Source organism: Agelaius phoeniceus, chromosome 6 (assembly GCF_051311805.1).
Source record: "Agelaius phoeniceus isolate bAgePho1 chromosome 6, bAgePho1.hap1, whole genome shotgun sequence".
NCBI lineage: Eukaryota > Metazoa > Chordata > Aves > Passeriformes > Icteridae > Agelaius > Agelaius phoeniceus.
The window spans coordinates 30,143,807-30,156,556 of record NC_135270.1 but is presented as its reverse complement, the minus strand read 5'-3'; the positions used below and the strand labels follow the sequence as shown (position 1 = coordinate 30,156,556).

The 12,750-nt window shown below is 45.9% G+C and overlaps 1 protein-coding gene across 9 annotated transcripts in view; it reads left to right on the top strand.

Moving 5' to 3' along the window:
• Positions 1 to 10,493, top strand: part of SUSD6 (sushi domain containing 6) — a 93,082-nt gene extending 82,589 nt beyond the window's left edge. For all 9 annotated transcript variants that reach the window (XM_077180293.1, XM_077180291.1, XM_077180292.1 and 6 more), the window contains 3 exons: positions 1,687 to 1,825; positions 2,945 to 3,366; positions 4,371 to 10,493. In XM_077180293.1, coding sequence (XP_077036408.1) covers positions 1,687 to 1,825; positions 2,945 to 3,366; positions 4,371 to 4,396 — 587 coding nt within the window. In that variant the 3' untranslated portion in view covers positions 4,397 to 10,493. The remainder of the gene's footprint in view (positions 1 to 1,686; positions 1,826 to 2,944; positions 3,367 to 4,370) is intronic.
• Positions 10,494 to 12,750: the final 2,257 nt, after the last annotated feature.

The window sequence follows — 12,750 nt, the reverse complement described above, 5'->3', positions numbered from 1 at the left end:
CCATTGCTTTCACAACACAAGCTTTAAATCAACTGTTCAGGGTTAGAGATAGCTGACTCTTAACTAGTGGGTCTCCTTCAAAAGGCTCAAAGAAGGGGAAGGAGGTAGGAGACTCTAGCAAGGCAGTAGTCTTAAAATTATTGGTAAGGGTAAGATCCTACCTGCTCCACATAGGATAAATAAGTCCCTAGCAGTTATCACATGTTTTGTGCAGCTCTGAGCCTGTCAGCCCCACAGCCTTTTGGCAGTTTATTGTATGAGGTAGTGACATTTTTTTGGCATATGAGATGGTAAATATTCTGGAGTGCACCCTGGATAGTGAGCAGTTTGACAGCATCATGTACTGATGCTGAAAATGGGTCATCTTCCCTTGTTCCTGTTAGTGCCCTGAGAAATGCTGGAAGTTAAAATCCTTACTCAACCCTATTTGCCATAGAGAAAAATGTGCTAGTCACTGGTTTTTGGTTTTTTTTTTTTTTTCCCTGGAGAGGGGTCAAGCTACTTCTAAAAGATTTCAAAGAAACAAGTTCAAAACACTTAAACCAAGTAGGTTTGACCCCAAGAGATGATGCAGAAAATTGCAAACTAGGTTTCCATCTTAAATGCCTGTCTTAGGATAGATTTCAGCCTGTAAGCTTAAAAATAATGATCCTCCAACTCTTTTTTTTCTGTTTACCTGTTACTCTGCGTCTCATCCCTCATTGCATGTGTCCTGAATTCCCTCTGCAGTTTGAGCCCTGTGCTCCTGAAGAATGTGTTGGATATAGAAGAAGGAACTGAGGAATTGCATAAACCAAATGTGCAATTCACAGTAGTATTTGCTGATGGGTAGGTGAGGCTTTTTGGATCCCTACCAAAGACACAAATTAGGGACAGAAACAACACATAGAGACAATTATTTCCTCAAGAGAGGTGAAAGGACTAGTGTACTTCTAGGCATGGTATGCAGTGCTCTGCAATACCACCTCCAAGCCATTCTCTCTTCACTCCCAGCTTATTCCTGCACAGGTCCTTTAAAAGCCAAATTGGTTTCCGTGCAGTCACACAGCACAGCTGCAGAAGGGCAGGAAAGAGTAATATGAACAGGGCACGTGTACCTAACACGGAAAACTCAGCACCCTGAAAAAACATCTGCCTTCCTTTTCTGTCCTCTGGCATTTGTTTGTGTGTGAGTGAAACTTAATATTTTTTGTGTCTTAATTGTAATAAGTGCATAATAATACCCAGCCAGTTGACTTCCACCCCTCTTTGCAAGGCTGTTACATTAGTTGAGAAAAAATGGTTTTTGGAACTTTTTCTGTTGTTTGGCCTAAAATATGCTGCTTATTGTGCTAGACAATTACTGGCCTTGCTGTGGTGACATCATGACATTCTCTAGCTTTTGCTCAGGCAGATCTATACATAGCATGACCCTTACACCATCTGTCAGTTCCCATGGCCTGCTTCCCTTGCTTTTCTGTTTGCTGTGTGTTTTTCCAAAGGACCCTTGTACATGCCTGTCTTATTTTGTGTTCCCTTTACAACTGATGGAGAGGTGTCAGCTTGAGCTACAAACTGAGATAGGTGGTGTGTCTTCTGTGGGAAACTTGGGTTCCTTGCACCCAGGAGTAATTCCTGAGGGGCAGTGTGAATGTTTTTCCTTCTCTATGTTACACATTTTACCTTGTGTTCCCCTTGGTTTTGTAGAGAAGGACTCTCCTCCCACAATTGGAGTGCCCACGCTGTCCATAGTAGCCTCTACAGCGAGCTCTGTCGCCCTGATTCTGCTGTTGGTTGTGCTGTTTGTGTTGCTGCAGCCAAAGCTGAAGTCGTTCCATCACAGCAGGTAGGTGTAGCTGGGTTTGGAGGGGCTCAGAGGCCCCTCTTTGCAGTAGAAACCCATTCAGGTTGGGTCAGACCTTTGTTTTGGAGCAGCTTGGCTCCTTGCATGTCTGTTCCTCTTTTCATCACCTCAGGGACATCTCTGCCCCATCCTGCTGATCCAGCACTTTTCTGAAATGGTGGTCTGTGATGCCCACCTGCAGTCCCCAGTCTTAGGTGCCACTCAATGAGTGACTTTCTTATGCTGTTGCCTTGGCTTTGAATGGAAAAGGTTACGATACTTACTAGCCTGGCTGTAGATCAGTTTCCTACCTCTTCTAGCCTCAGATAGCTACTGAAGTCTGTGCCTGGGTGTATATATGTGCATCTTTCCCTGACTGCTTCAGGCCCTGTGGACCTGAAATTAAGCAATACTGCTCTTCATGTAGATACATGTAGCAAGTCTGCCATCGTTTTCTGCTGCGGGAGGAGAACCCTCCTGGCCTGGGATTGTGGATGAGAGACCCAGCCATAACACGGCTGCCAGCTAAGGCAGACACTCCAGCAGTGGGGAGGTTGAGAGGTGGGGCCCTGCAGTCTGCCCTCTTCTGAAAAGGCCCAAACTACTAGAAAAGAAAAATTTTCTCTCAGGTCTTCCAAGGCCAGATGATTCATGCTGTGCCAGAGCTGTCTTCCCCATCCTGCCAGAGGTTATCTGGCCGGCAGCAGAGGCAGCGGAACAGACAGTGCTGGGTATTGTGGAATGTAGCAGTGCACCAGGCTGGCCTCAACAGTGCTCTTTGCCAAAAGCACAGAGCTGAGTCATGACCTTTGTCAAATTTAGCTATGGAGGTAAGTGGGGAGGGGGGGAAGCATTGTAACCTTTTCAGCTCTTGCTGCTAAATCCATCGGGTGCTGTGAATTACAGCCCCTGCTCATGTTTAGTGGCAATTCACATAGGGCTCCAAGACTGTGCTTGCTTGACCTTTTTTAATCACCATTCAAGTTTCTGTCCTCCCCTAAATTGTGAGAGAGTTCTGCCAAGGGAGGTTACTTGGGTTCTTAGTAAGATATATATATAGTAAAATAAATACTCAACTTGATTTCTTTTTTCTCCCCCCACTTTGTTCCTTTGTTTTTTGAGGCGGGACCAAGGTGTGTCTGGAGATCAGGTCTCTATTATGGTGGATGGTGTCCAAGTGGCCTTGCCATCCTATGAAGAAGCAGTATATGGCAGCACAGGGAATTGCATTCCACCCTCAGACTCCCGAGTGCAGATCGTGCTCTCAGAGGGGGCTGGACAGAATGGACCCAGAGAGATGCAGCAGCCGGACCAAGGGGCTCACAATACCTTTGAAAGAGAAGATGAAGCCCCTGGACATTCTGGACTGTGTGAAGCCAGTGGCTCTCAGCGCTCTGAAACTGTTCTTGTGCATCAGGCTGCTACCTCTTCCTGGGTAGCTGGTATGGCTAGCAGTAGACCTGTACACAAAGAGGTCCAAGATTCAGAAAGCAGTGACATACAGAGCCTTTTATCACTCACTTCCTCTGAGGAATACACAGATGGTAAGTGACTTGTGCAAGAAGCACTAAATTAGACCCTTTTAAGAGTAGCTTCTGAGTTGATTATCTAGGGTGAAAAATGGCAAGGGATGCCCCTATGTGTGTCTGCCACTAGAGCAGCTTTTGAACCGATCCAGTCTCTATAGCATGTTTCACCTCTTAAACATGTAAGCAGTATTTAATACCTTCTGAAGAATTCAGTGTTCTCAGAACTGGGAGCCTAGGGCAGTCTGAGCAAGTTTGTCTACTGCTTACTCTTGTTGTAACAAAGGATTTTCAGAGAAATCCAGCCTCTAGCATCATAGTGCAAAAGCAGTAAAATAACTGTGTTTGTGGAAACTAAGTTGGTGGGAGTGGGAGGACATGCTTGGAATACAAACCCTTTGTGATGGTTGGGCTGCTTAATTTTTAGACTATTTTAGTAAGCAGCTTTCTGCCACAAAGCATTCAGTGCTGCAGCCTTAGCCTGCAAGACCTAAGAGGGATGTGCTTGAACTTACTGTAAAGGGCAGAGGGGCAAGTCTGTTGAACAGTCAAAACATCTTCTATTCCTCACTTCTGTGCTGTCCTGAAGGAGTGGCTTTTCAATGCCAGAGCTGATATGAAGGTGTAGCTTAAAGTTGCTTCTGCAGGGACTGCTGTGTCTTAGGCAAGAAATGTAACTGGTTTGTAGATAGCTCAGGGCAGAAATTCCCCTTTCCATGGTATTAAGAAATACTTTGTGCTAGGAGGGTAATGCAGGACCAGATATAAACCCAGAGTGGTGATGGAATCTGTCCTTGGAGTTTTTCGGGGCTGGAGCTGGTGATGGTCCCACTCTCAGGGGCAGGTTGGAGCAGAGTCCTGCAGAGTTCCTTTGTGCTGTGATGTGATGACAGGAAGACACTGCATTGTCACATTATGAAAGTGGGAGCCTGTCTTGCTTTCAATAGTACTTTTTCTGGTGTGTGTTGAACTACAGAACTTTGACTACTTTTTCTATTTTTTTTTCTCTCCCTGCCATTCAGATATTCCCTTATTGAAGGAAGCATGAGGTCTGCTGTGTTTGTCTAGTTTTCTCCATTTTGGATTTCTTCCTCCTCTTCTCTCCCTGCCTTTGGGACAGAAGCACTCTGTGCAGTCTTCCCCATCCTCGCAAGCTGTACCCTGGATACCTCCAAGAAGAGATGCCCTCAGCTGAAGATCCAAAGGATGTCGCCAGGTTGCCTCCTGGATGCACCAGTGGAGTTGGTGCAGCACTGGCTTCCCCATTCCATCAGCATCAGGGGCTCAAGGAACAGAGTGGATTTGAGCTCTCCTCTCCTCTTCCCCAGCCAGATGTTTGACAGCAGTCTCTGAAGAGCTGCTCTTTTCTTGTGCCTTTCTCCTCCTCACACCGGCTTGTTGCAGCTTATCAGCCTTTCTAGCCCTTTGCTGCCCAGAGAGCAGGGCTAAACCTGCTTGCTCGCTGGGTGCAGACACACTTTAAATATACATATATATGTTACATAGGCTCTTCTTCCAGCATCCTCTGTGTGATAGGGCAGGACAGAATGCCTCACTGGGACTGACATTGGGCTTGGGAGGGCTGCAGTTAAGGGGCAGCTTGTGATGTCTAGAAGCGCCTGAGATGAGATGGGCTGTGTGACAGCTTAGCTCTGCAGGAACAGTTCACTGAGAATTGCTTAAAAACTGAAGGCTGAGAAGTCCAACATGTAGGAATGCCCTCTGTCCCATCTCTGCAGGAGTCCATTCCTGAAAATGACTTTTGTCTCCTCCTTCTTCCTCTACCAGTGCAGCCCAGTGGAAGAGGTTCAGGTGTTTGAAAATACCATGACAAAAAATGCCTGTAGGTAGTGAATTCCTAGTGTAATTGGTGCAATCCCAAATTCCTTTTCCAGCCACAGCAGGTACTTGAATCCTGGGTAGCTGCCATCTCATAGGCTGGTGTGTCTTCCTTGCTTCATAGAGCAAAGGGTCTGCTGTTTTAACCTGCTGGGCTCCAGTGGGCCCATAGAGAAGGACTCCTCCCTTGTGGCTGGGGGTAAGCAGCTTTTGTAAAGCTTTTCCTAAACACAGTGCCAGCCTGTTGCTCTGAGGGAAAGTTGAGTACACTGACAGCAGTGCTAGAGGACACCATAGCTCAGTGCTGAAGTTTTGAGGATTGTTTCAAGTTCTGGTAGAAGGAAAGAGAAAATTCAGAAATACGTGTACCTCTGCCCGCCACAGTTATCTACAGCAGGTCAGATTGTCTGTGTTGGGACTCTATAACTGCAGGAAGCCACATTTGTCTGGGGTAGATGGTCCAAGTTCCATGGGATTGGTTTCACAAGAAGAGTTGTCTTCTTAGATGCATGTACCTTGTCATAACTGTCTTCAAGTAACCAGGGAAGTGTTTGCCCTTATGAGAAGCTGCTACATTTTTGAGTTGAAGGAGCAAAATGTCATGGCCTTACACATCATGTGGTAATGTACAGGTAAACAGGGATGCTGTCTTTGCTGCTTTGCTTTTGGTTTGCAATCCTCACCGTCCTCATCCTCGTTGCTACAGTAAAAAACCATTACAGCACTTGACAATAATGATAAAACATCTTTACGTATAGAATCACTGTGGCTTAGCTCCAGTTCTTTGAAATGGGGATTGGCCATAGTGTCCAGCTGTGTATTTGCTATTCCTTTTCCTGAATAGCTGTTAAATCCCAGGACACGTGGAACAGTGTGTGCCTGTGGATGGAAGAATCCCTTTTTCCCTATCCTTCTTATTGAGGGATGTTAATTTAAAATGAAAGTGTTTTAAACATCCTTCCCTGTTGCTCATGTTACCTAGCATTAACACAGGAATTTGATAAATCCCATTTGGGTGATTTAGGTATTTTTTTTTAAGTTTGGACAGTGAAAATTTTGTGTCATTTTATGGTGGGCTGTGGTATCTCAGCTTCAAGAGCTGTAGAGGACAAATGTCATTTACACATCTGCCATTGGAATTTTTAAAAATAAGCATGGGGACGATTGTGTTTAGCTTTTTGACTGTTGGAAATGGTCTGAGCTTGAGCAAATTCTCCTTCACTGGTTTATTGGAGGAGTTGAGCTGGTGTAGTGGTAAGGGAGTAGGGAGGAAAGTCTGTGTGACTTTCCTGCTGCCTAAAGAGCTCAGAGCAGGAGTTGTTTTTTATGCATTTAAGGTTCCTGTCTGCTCAAACTGACCCTCTGCAATTCAAGGTATAGAAGTTGGGAATGTGTTGCCTTCCTGAAAGGGGTAGTGCTAGTTCCAGGTTGGTGGGAGAAGCTGGAAGCTGATCCCAAGGCCTTGTGCTGGATGAGCACCTGCACCACCAGCAGAAAACACATCCTTTGTGGCCTGGCCTCCTCTCTGCTGTTGTAAAACAAGCAACTGCCAGCTTGGAAGAGAAAATTCAATTTGAGTGGGGAAGAAAAGGAAGCAAGCTCTACAAAGAGGGAGTACTTTAATTTCACAGAATCACACAGAATTAAGTAGGTTGGAAAAGACCTTTAAGACCATCAAGTCCAACCTATGTCTGAACACCACTTTGTCAACTAGACCGTGGCACTGAGTGACTTCACCACCTCCCTGGGCAGCCCATTCCAATGTCCAATCACTCTTTCCGTGAAGAATTTCTTTCTAATGCCCAGCCTAAACTTCCCCTGGAACAGCTTAAGACTTTACCTGGGAGCAGAAACTGACCCTCACCTGGCCACATCCTCCTTTCAGGAAGTTGTGGAGAGTGATAAGGTCTCCCCAAGCCACCTCTTTTCCAGGCTGAACAACCCCAGCTCCCTCTGCCTTATCATAGGATTTGTGCTCCAGACCCTTCACCAGCCTTGTTGCTCTTGTCTGGATGCATTTGAGCATCTCATTGTCCTTCCTGAATTGGGGGGGCCCAGAGCAGGACACAGCACTCAAGGTGGGGCCTCACTTTGCTGAATACAGGGGGACAATCCCTGCCCTGGTCCTGCTGGCCACACTGCTCCTGGTACAGGCCAGGATGCCATTGGCCCTTTTGGCCAACTGGGCACACTCTGGCTGATGTTCAGTCTGACATCAGTCAGTGAACCCAGGTTTTTTCTGCCTGACAGCTGTCCATCCCCCAGCCTGTAGCACTGCAGGGGGTTGTTGTGGCCAAAGTACAGCACCTGGCACTTGGTCTTGTTAAAGCTCATATCATTGGATTCTATAAAAATTGTTGGAAATGGCTTTTAACAAGTTGGGGAAATGTGGAGGTGAAGGAGGGAAATATGCAAGTGTAGCTATTGTGATCAAGCATAAACAGGCAGTTTCTCTTGGCTTGTTGAGGGTGTGCCAGCAGCTTTCAGGCCAGTCTCCGTGTTGGCTGGTAATCCATCTGATTATTCCAGATCCTGCAGAAGAGCTCTATTCCCTGCAGCAAATCTTGTGGGAACAGGCCCCAAGGATCTGTGTGAGCCAGAATATGGAACACAGTTTGGAGGCATCACACTGCTCATCTTTATCCTCAGCTTTAGAGTTAATTTTCTTATAAAATGAGGTGAAACAGCAGGGAAGGAATCCAAAAGACGTCTGACAACTTTTTCAAAGGGGAGGGAGAGCAAGGCCTCACTTTACTGGTTATCAAATGATTATTACTCATTCATGTTTGTTTTAGTTCTGCAGAGGCTGAAGACTGAGACGTCTTTGGGTAGAGATACAGGAAAATCTACTTTGCACAGTCCTGTCTTTACTTGTGGGAGCCAGGCCTGAAGCCTAAAGATTGCTCAGATGTGAGCTGTGCTCTGCCTCAGAAGTGTTTGTTATCTCTGAGCTGAGTGTGCTCTCTCTGGATTTTGCCATGAGTAGATGCAGCCTGGATCTCAGTGTTGTGGATAGGAAGCACAGAGGACCAGCCTTGCAATATGTAGTACAGTAAATGAGTTTTTCCCTCCTTTTTTTCCCCCTAGGGCCACAGTCTCCATACCTTTTCTTCTACCACCTATGTCTGGGAAAAGATTTCAACAGGATGCATTTTTTCTTATTTAATACTCCCAACCTAATCATCTCATGCTTTGTCATATGTGCTGGATTCTGTGATATTCAAGAACATTAAAATTACTTAATTATATTGAGAAAAGTGAAAATAGCACTTATTTTAAAGCTTTCCATTATTTTTGGAGTCTGATAGTTGAGGGGGGGAAGGGCATTTCAGAAATTCAGGATATTATGTGCAATAGAAAAACTTCCTTGCTCCTTTCCAGTTCCATAGTTCTTTTAAAAACTAAGTGCAGCTCATTGCAGTGTTTACAGCCCAAGCATTCTAGAACTGGACCAGCCTGAGAGAACCACGATGTGAAGTTGGCAGTGACCCATGGGGAAGTGGGCCAGTCTCTCATCAGGGGCTGCATCAAGCTCACCTCAAATGATGAGCCAGCTTGGACTGTGTCACAGCCTCCTGCCGCCTTGAAGGGTTTCAGCAGCACTGGTGAGAGAGGGGATTGTGTGTTCTGGTTTCAAATAGCTTGTGCCTCCCCATCATTAATTGCAGAAGATGTAAAAATTAAGTCAGGAGAGATGCACTGAAGCATGCGAGCCTTTGGGGTTGTTGCTGAGTTAAAACATCATGAGTTTGGGAGGGAGAACAGCTTAATGCATTTTTATCCTTAACCACCAGGGAAGTTGCTGGGTAGCAGGACGTGTACTCAGCAAGCAGAGTGCTTTTCACCTCTTGGACATGTCTGCTGAGGTTTCTCCTTGGCCTTTCAGCTCTAGTGTGGTGAATTGTTTACTGCATCTGGAGTCTTAATTTGGCCTTTCAGTCTGTGGAGAACTCAGGTGTGCAGGAAGAAATCTGTTCCACATGCTTTGGGAAGAAACATCCTAAGGTGCTCCAAGAGGTGGATGACTTGGGTCAGTGCTCAGGAGTGGGGCTGAGAGCAACTGGCTCAGCCATTGGAAATAATCTGGGATGGTTCAGTCGTTTGCAGCACAGAAAAGTGAACACAAGGAGCTGTCTAAGGAAGAGCAGAAAACAGAGGTTTACTACAGGCTAATGAGCTATTGCAATCATGACCAGGTTGTAAGGAAGCTTGTGCTTTGTTAGATGATTTAGCATACACCAGCAGGCTTGCTGTATTAAAAAAAAATGTACAACTGGTTGGACACACTGAGCTGTCCTTGCTGACCTTTTTAGGACATACTTGCAAAAAATGTGGTTTTACTGTTCTGATAGCAGTTTAAACAAAAAATCGGCCTTGTTACTCTATCCAGATATCTATTTAAATAAATTTCACTTTGGTTTTTTGTATATAAATGCAATAAATCCCATTCATTTTGCACATCCTGCCTCACCCCATCCTCACCCTTCAGTCCTTACCAGGGAACAGCAGATTGAATTTGCTCTATGTGAAAATCTTTGCTTGCAGAAGAGCTTCATTAGAAAACAGTTTTTCTCTGCTATAAGCTTTGAAAGTGCAAAGAGGTTTCCTAGAGCAGGCTTCATTTTAAGGTGTATTTTTATACAAGAAGCAAGCCTTTTTCCAGTCCTAGCACACCAGGACAGAACACGCCCCTTCCCACACTTCAGGGCTCTGTGTTCAGCACTGCTTTCAAACTCAGCCTCTGCAGGTGATGTTCAGATCTCTGTACCCACCAGAACATGTTGTGCTGATGCTCTGCATATGCTTTCTGTAAACTATGCTTTTGCTTCTGTCCTTGAGTGAGATCAGACAGAGGCAACTGAGTTCTGCTGGAAAATGTTTTAGTTCAGATTCTCCAAGTTGCTTCCTTCAAGAAAACAAAGTGAAGTTGTCTGTGAGGCAGAAGTCCAATGATGTGGTGGGTAGACTGCTGGTAGTTGCTGATCCAAGTGCAAGGGGGGAGCTTGATTGCCTTTCTGCATTAATCTTTTCTTTCCTATATGTGTTTTCTTTTTATCTGAATTGCACCACTATGGAATTATTTGCAGAATGGTACTCCATATATATGTGGGATTTAAAACCATAACTGATGCTGTGCAGGATGTCACTCAATCAGTTTTATTTTGCTTTATTTTATATGTATTTTCTGGTATCCTGTACATTGCAGTGGGTGTGAAAATAGTATTTTAATATTTGTACAAAGTTTAATTTAATTGTTCTATGTATATAACTGCATTTCTAAATTAAAAAAATTCTTTTGAAGTGAAGCTATAATTTCTTGTGTTTGTTTGTTTGGTGGGGTTTTTTTCTGTTTTGTTTTAATTGCTTAGGCCTTGTGGCCTGGAAATCTAGCAGATCATCAATTAATTTGTTGCAGTTGTAAAAACCAGGATGAAGCTAAAGCTAGGGAAGCTCAAATGGCTTGGGGAAGAGAGGTTCAGAGTTGGTGCAGCCTTAGAAGGATTGAGTTTCCAAGTTCAGAAGCAAAGGCTGCCCTTGGTGTGCTTGCATAGAATTCCTTGAGGAATGAGGCCAGGCTGGGCAGGGGGGAAAGGTTTAAAGAGAACATATATGGTATCAGTGGATTTCAGAGAGGAAGACAGGGTAAATATAATAAATGGCTAATTAATCTTTGAGTCTGTGTAAGAACAGTATGTATAGGAAGAGAGTGCTATTTTTAGAGGGGACATAGCTTTCATTGGTGAAATAATAATCCCAAGTGGGTAGCAAGACAGTATAGGAGACATTAGAGAGATCTATAGATACAGGGGTTCGTGCATCTGTGAGTGCAGAGGGAGGCTGGGGCAGGCTCTGCTCTTCCCTCCTCTGTAGCTGTGCTGCCTTGGGAGGGTGGGAGAAGCAGAAACTGCAGAGTAGACACCCATTGTTCTTTCAGTGCAATATACAGTTCATTACTATTTTTATTAGTGTTTGTTTTGTTTCAAAAACTAAGGTAACTGCCTTTTCAGGTAAGTGTAGTAATGAGTGTTCCTTTCTTTTAACAGAATCTATCAGTAATGTAATAGGGAAGGGAAGGAGGGAGGTGATCCCTTTGTCCTGCTTGTTCAGAGCAGTTCTCAAAGATGTTAAGATTTTTGTGTAATTGTAGACATGACTTTTATTCTTGGGGAGGAACAGCCAGGTTAAAGAGAAGGGAAGGGGTGACATCTACCTTCCTCCTATTTCCATTTGTTCCAAAAATTATTCCCACACAGCAAGCAGATCTTACTGTAATTTTACTACTGGGAAACTGGAGCTCCCTGGTCTGTGCATACTTTCCTGTACCAGACAGTTGGCACATGGAAGTCATTGGCCTCCAGGAATTGTTTTTAATTATTCTTTTTCACTAGGTGATGGTCTCCTGCCACAGCAGTTCTGGCAGCCAGGAATATGCCCTTCTGGACACATTGGAAATTATTTGTCACCTCTGGTTTGCAATGAGAAATGACTGTGGGAGACAAGCCTGAAGGAAGACAGCCTGCAGTGGGTGGTCCGGGCAACCTTCCTTGACCAGCTGGTCCTTTGGCAGAAGGGCAGAACGGCCAGGACACACAGGAACACCTCTGCTCCAGAACAGCAGCCCCGTCACAAAGACTGAGCCTGCCACAAAGCCTCTTGGAGCAACTCGCTCAGGAAAGGATAGATGGCTACTGCCCTCACCAGGCGTCCCGCCAGCCGGCGCCCTGCACTGCTTGGCTGGCAGCCGGCATGCTCCGTCCCCGTGGCTTGTCCGAGAGCACCAAGCCGACAGCGCGGCGGTCCCGAGCTGTAACCCAGCGCTGTGACCCAGCGCTGTGAGCCAGCCCCGGCCGGAGCGGCGCGGTCCCTGCTCCGAGCTGCAGCGACACCAGCGGACAGCTCTGCCCCTGCCCGACCCTCCCCTGCTCTGAGAGCTCCCCCAGCCGCTGACTTGTTTTTGAGGGTGTTGTGAAAATGCAGATTCCCCCTCCGGAAGGCAGAACGCCAGCAGGCTACGTGCCAACGAGCCCCGTGCTTCACAAGGGCTAGCACACTGCTCACCTGCCAGGGCCGTGCACAGGGCCCCTTACGGTGCTGTCACTGGAGAGGAGAGCCGAGTCTGGCCAGGACACACTGCCAGCCCCCATCCTCATCCGTAGTGCTACTTGGCAAAACTGAATGGTCCCTCTTGGCACCAAGCTGGGGTGCAGGGGAAGGACTGGGAAAGCACACTCAATGGACTTCCCAATTTTCTCTGTTCCTTTTTACAGGACAATGATGTTTACCAGCAAACTCCTCACCTTAACCTTCTGTGAGACACAGAGCTGAGCAGCCCTGAGGGTACCTTGGCATAAGGTGATTGTTCTTTGACAGCTCTTTATCATGTGGTCGATGGTGCATCTGTGGGATATAGCTCAGGCTTTTCATGTTACACCAGTGAGGAATAAACCAGATTTTGGGGCAAGAGGGCATAGACTGGTTCCAGTATTCAAGGCACAAACACCCTTGACTCCTTGTCCAGACATGCCCCTCTGATCTGGCAGCTCTTCTAGTGGTTGGTGTTTG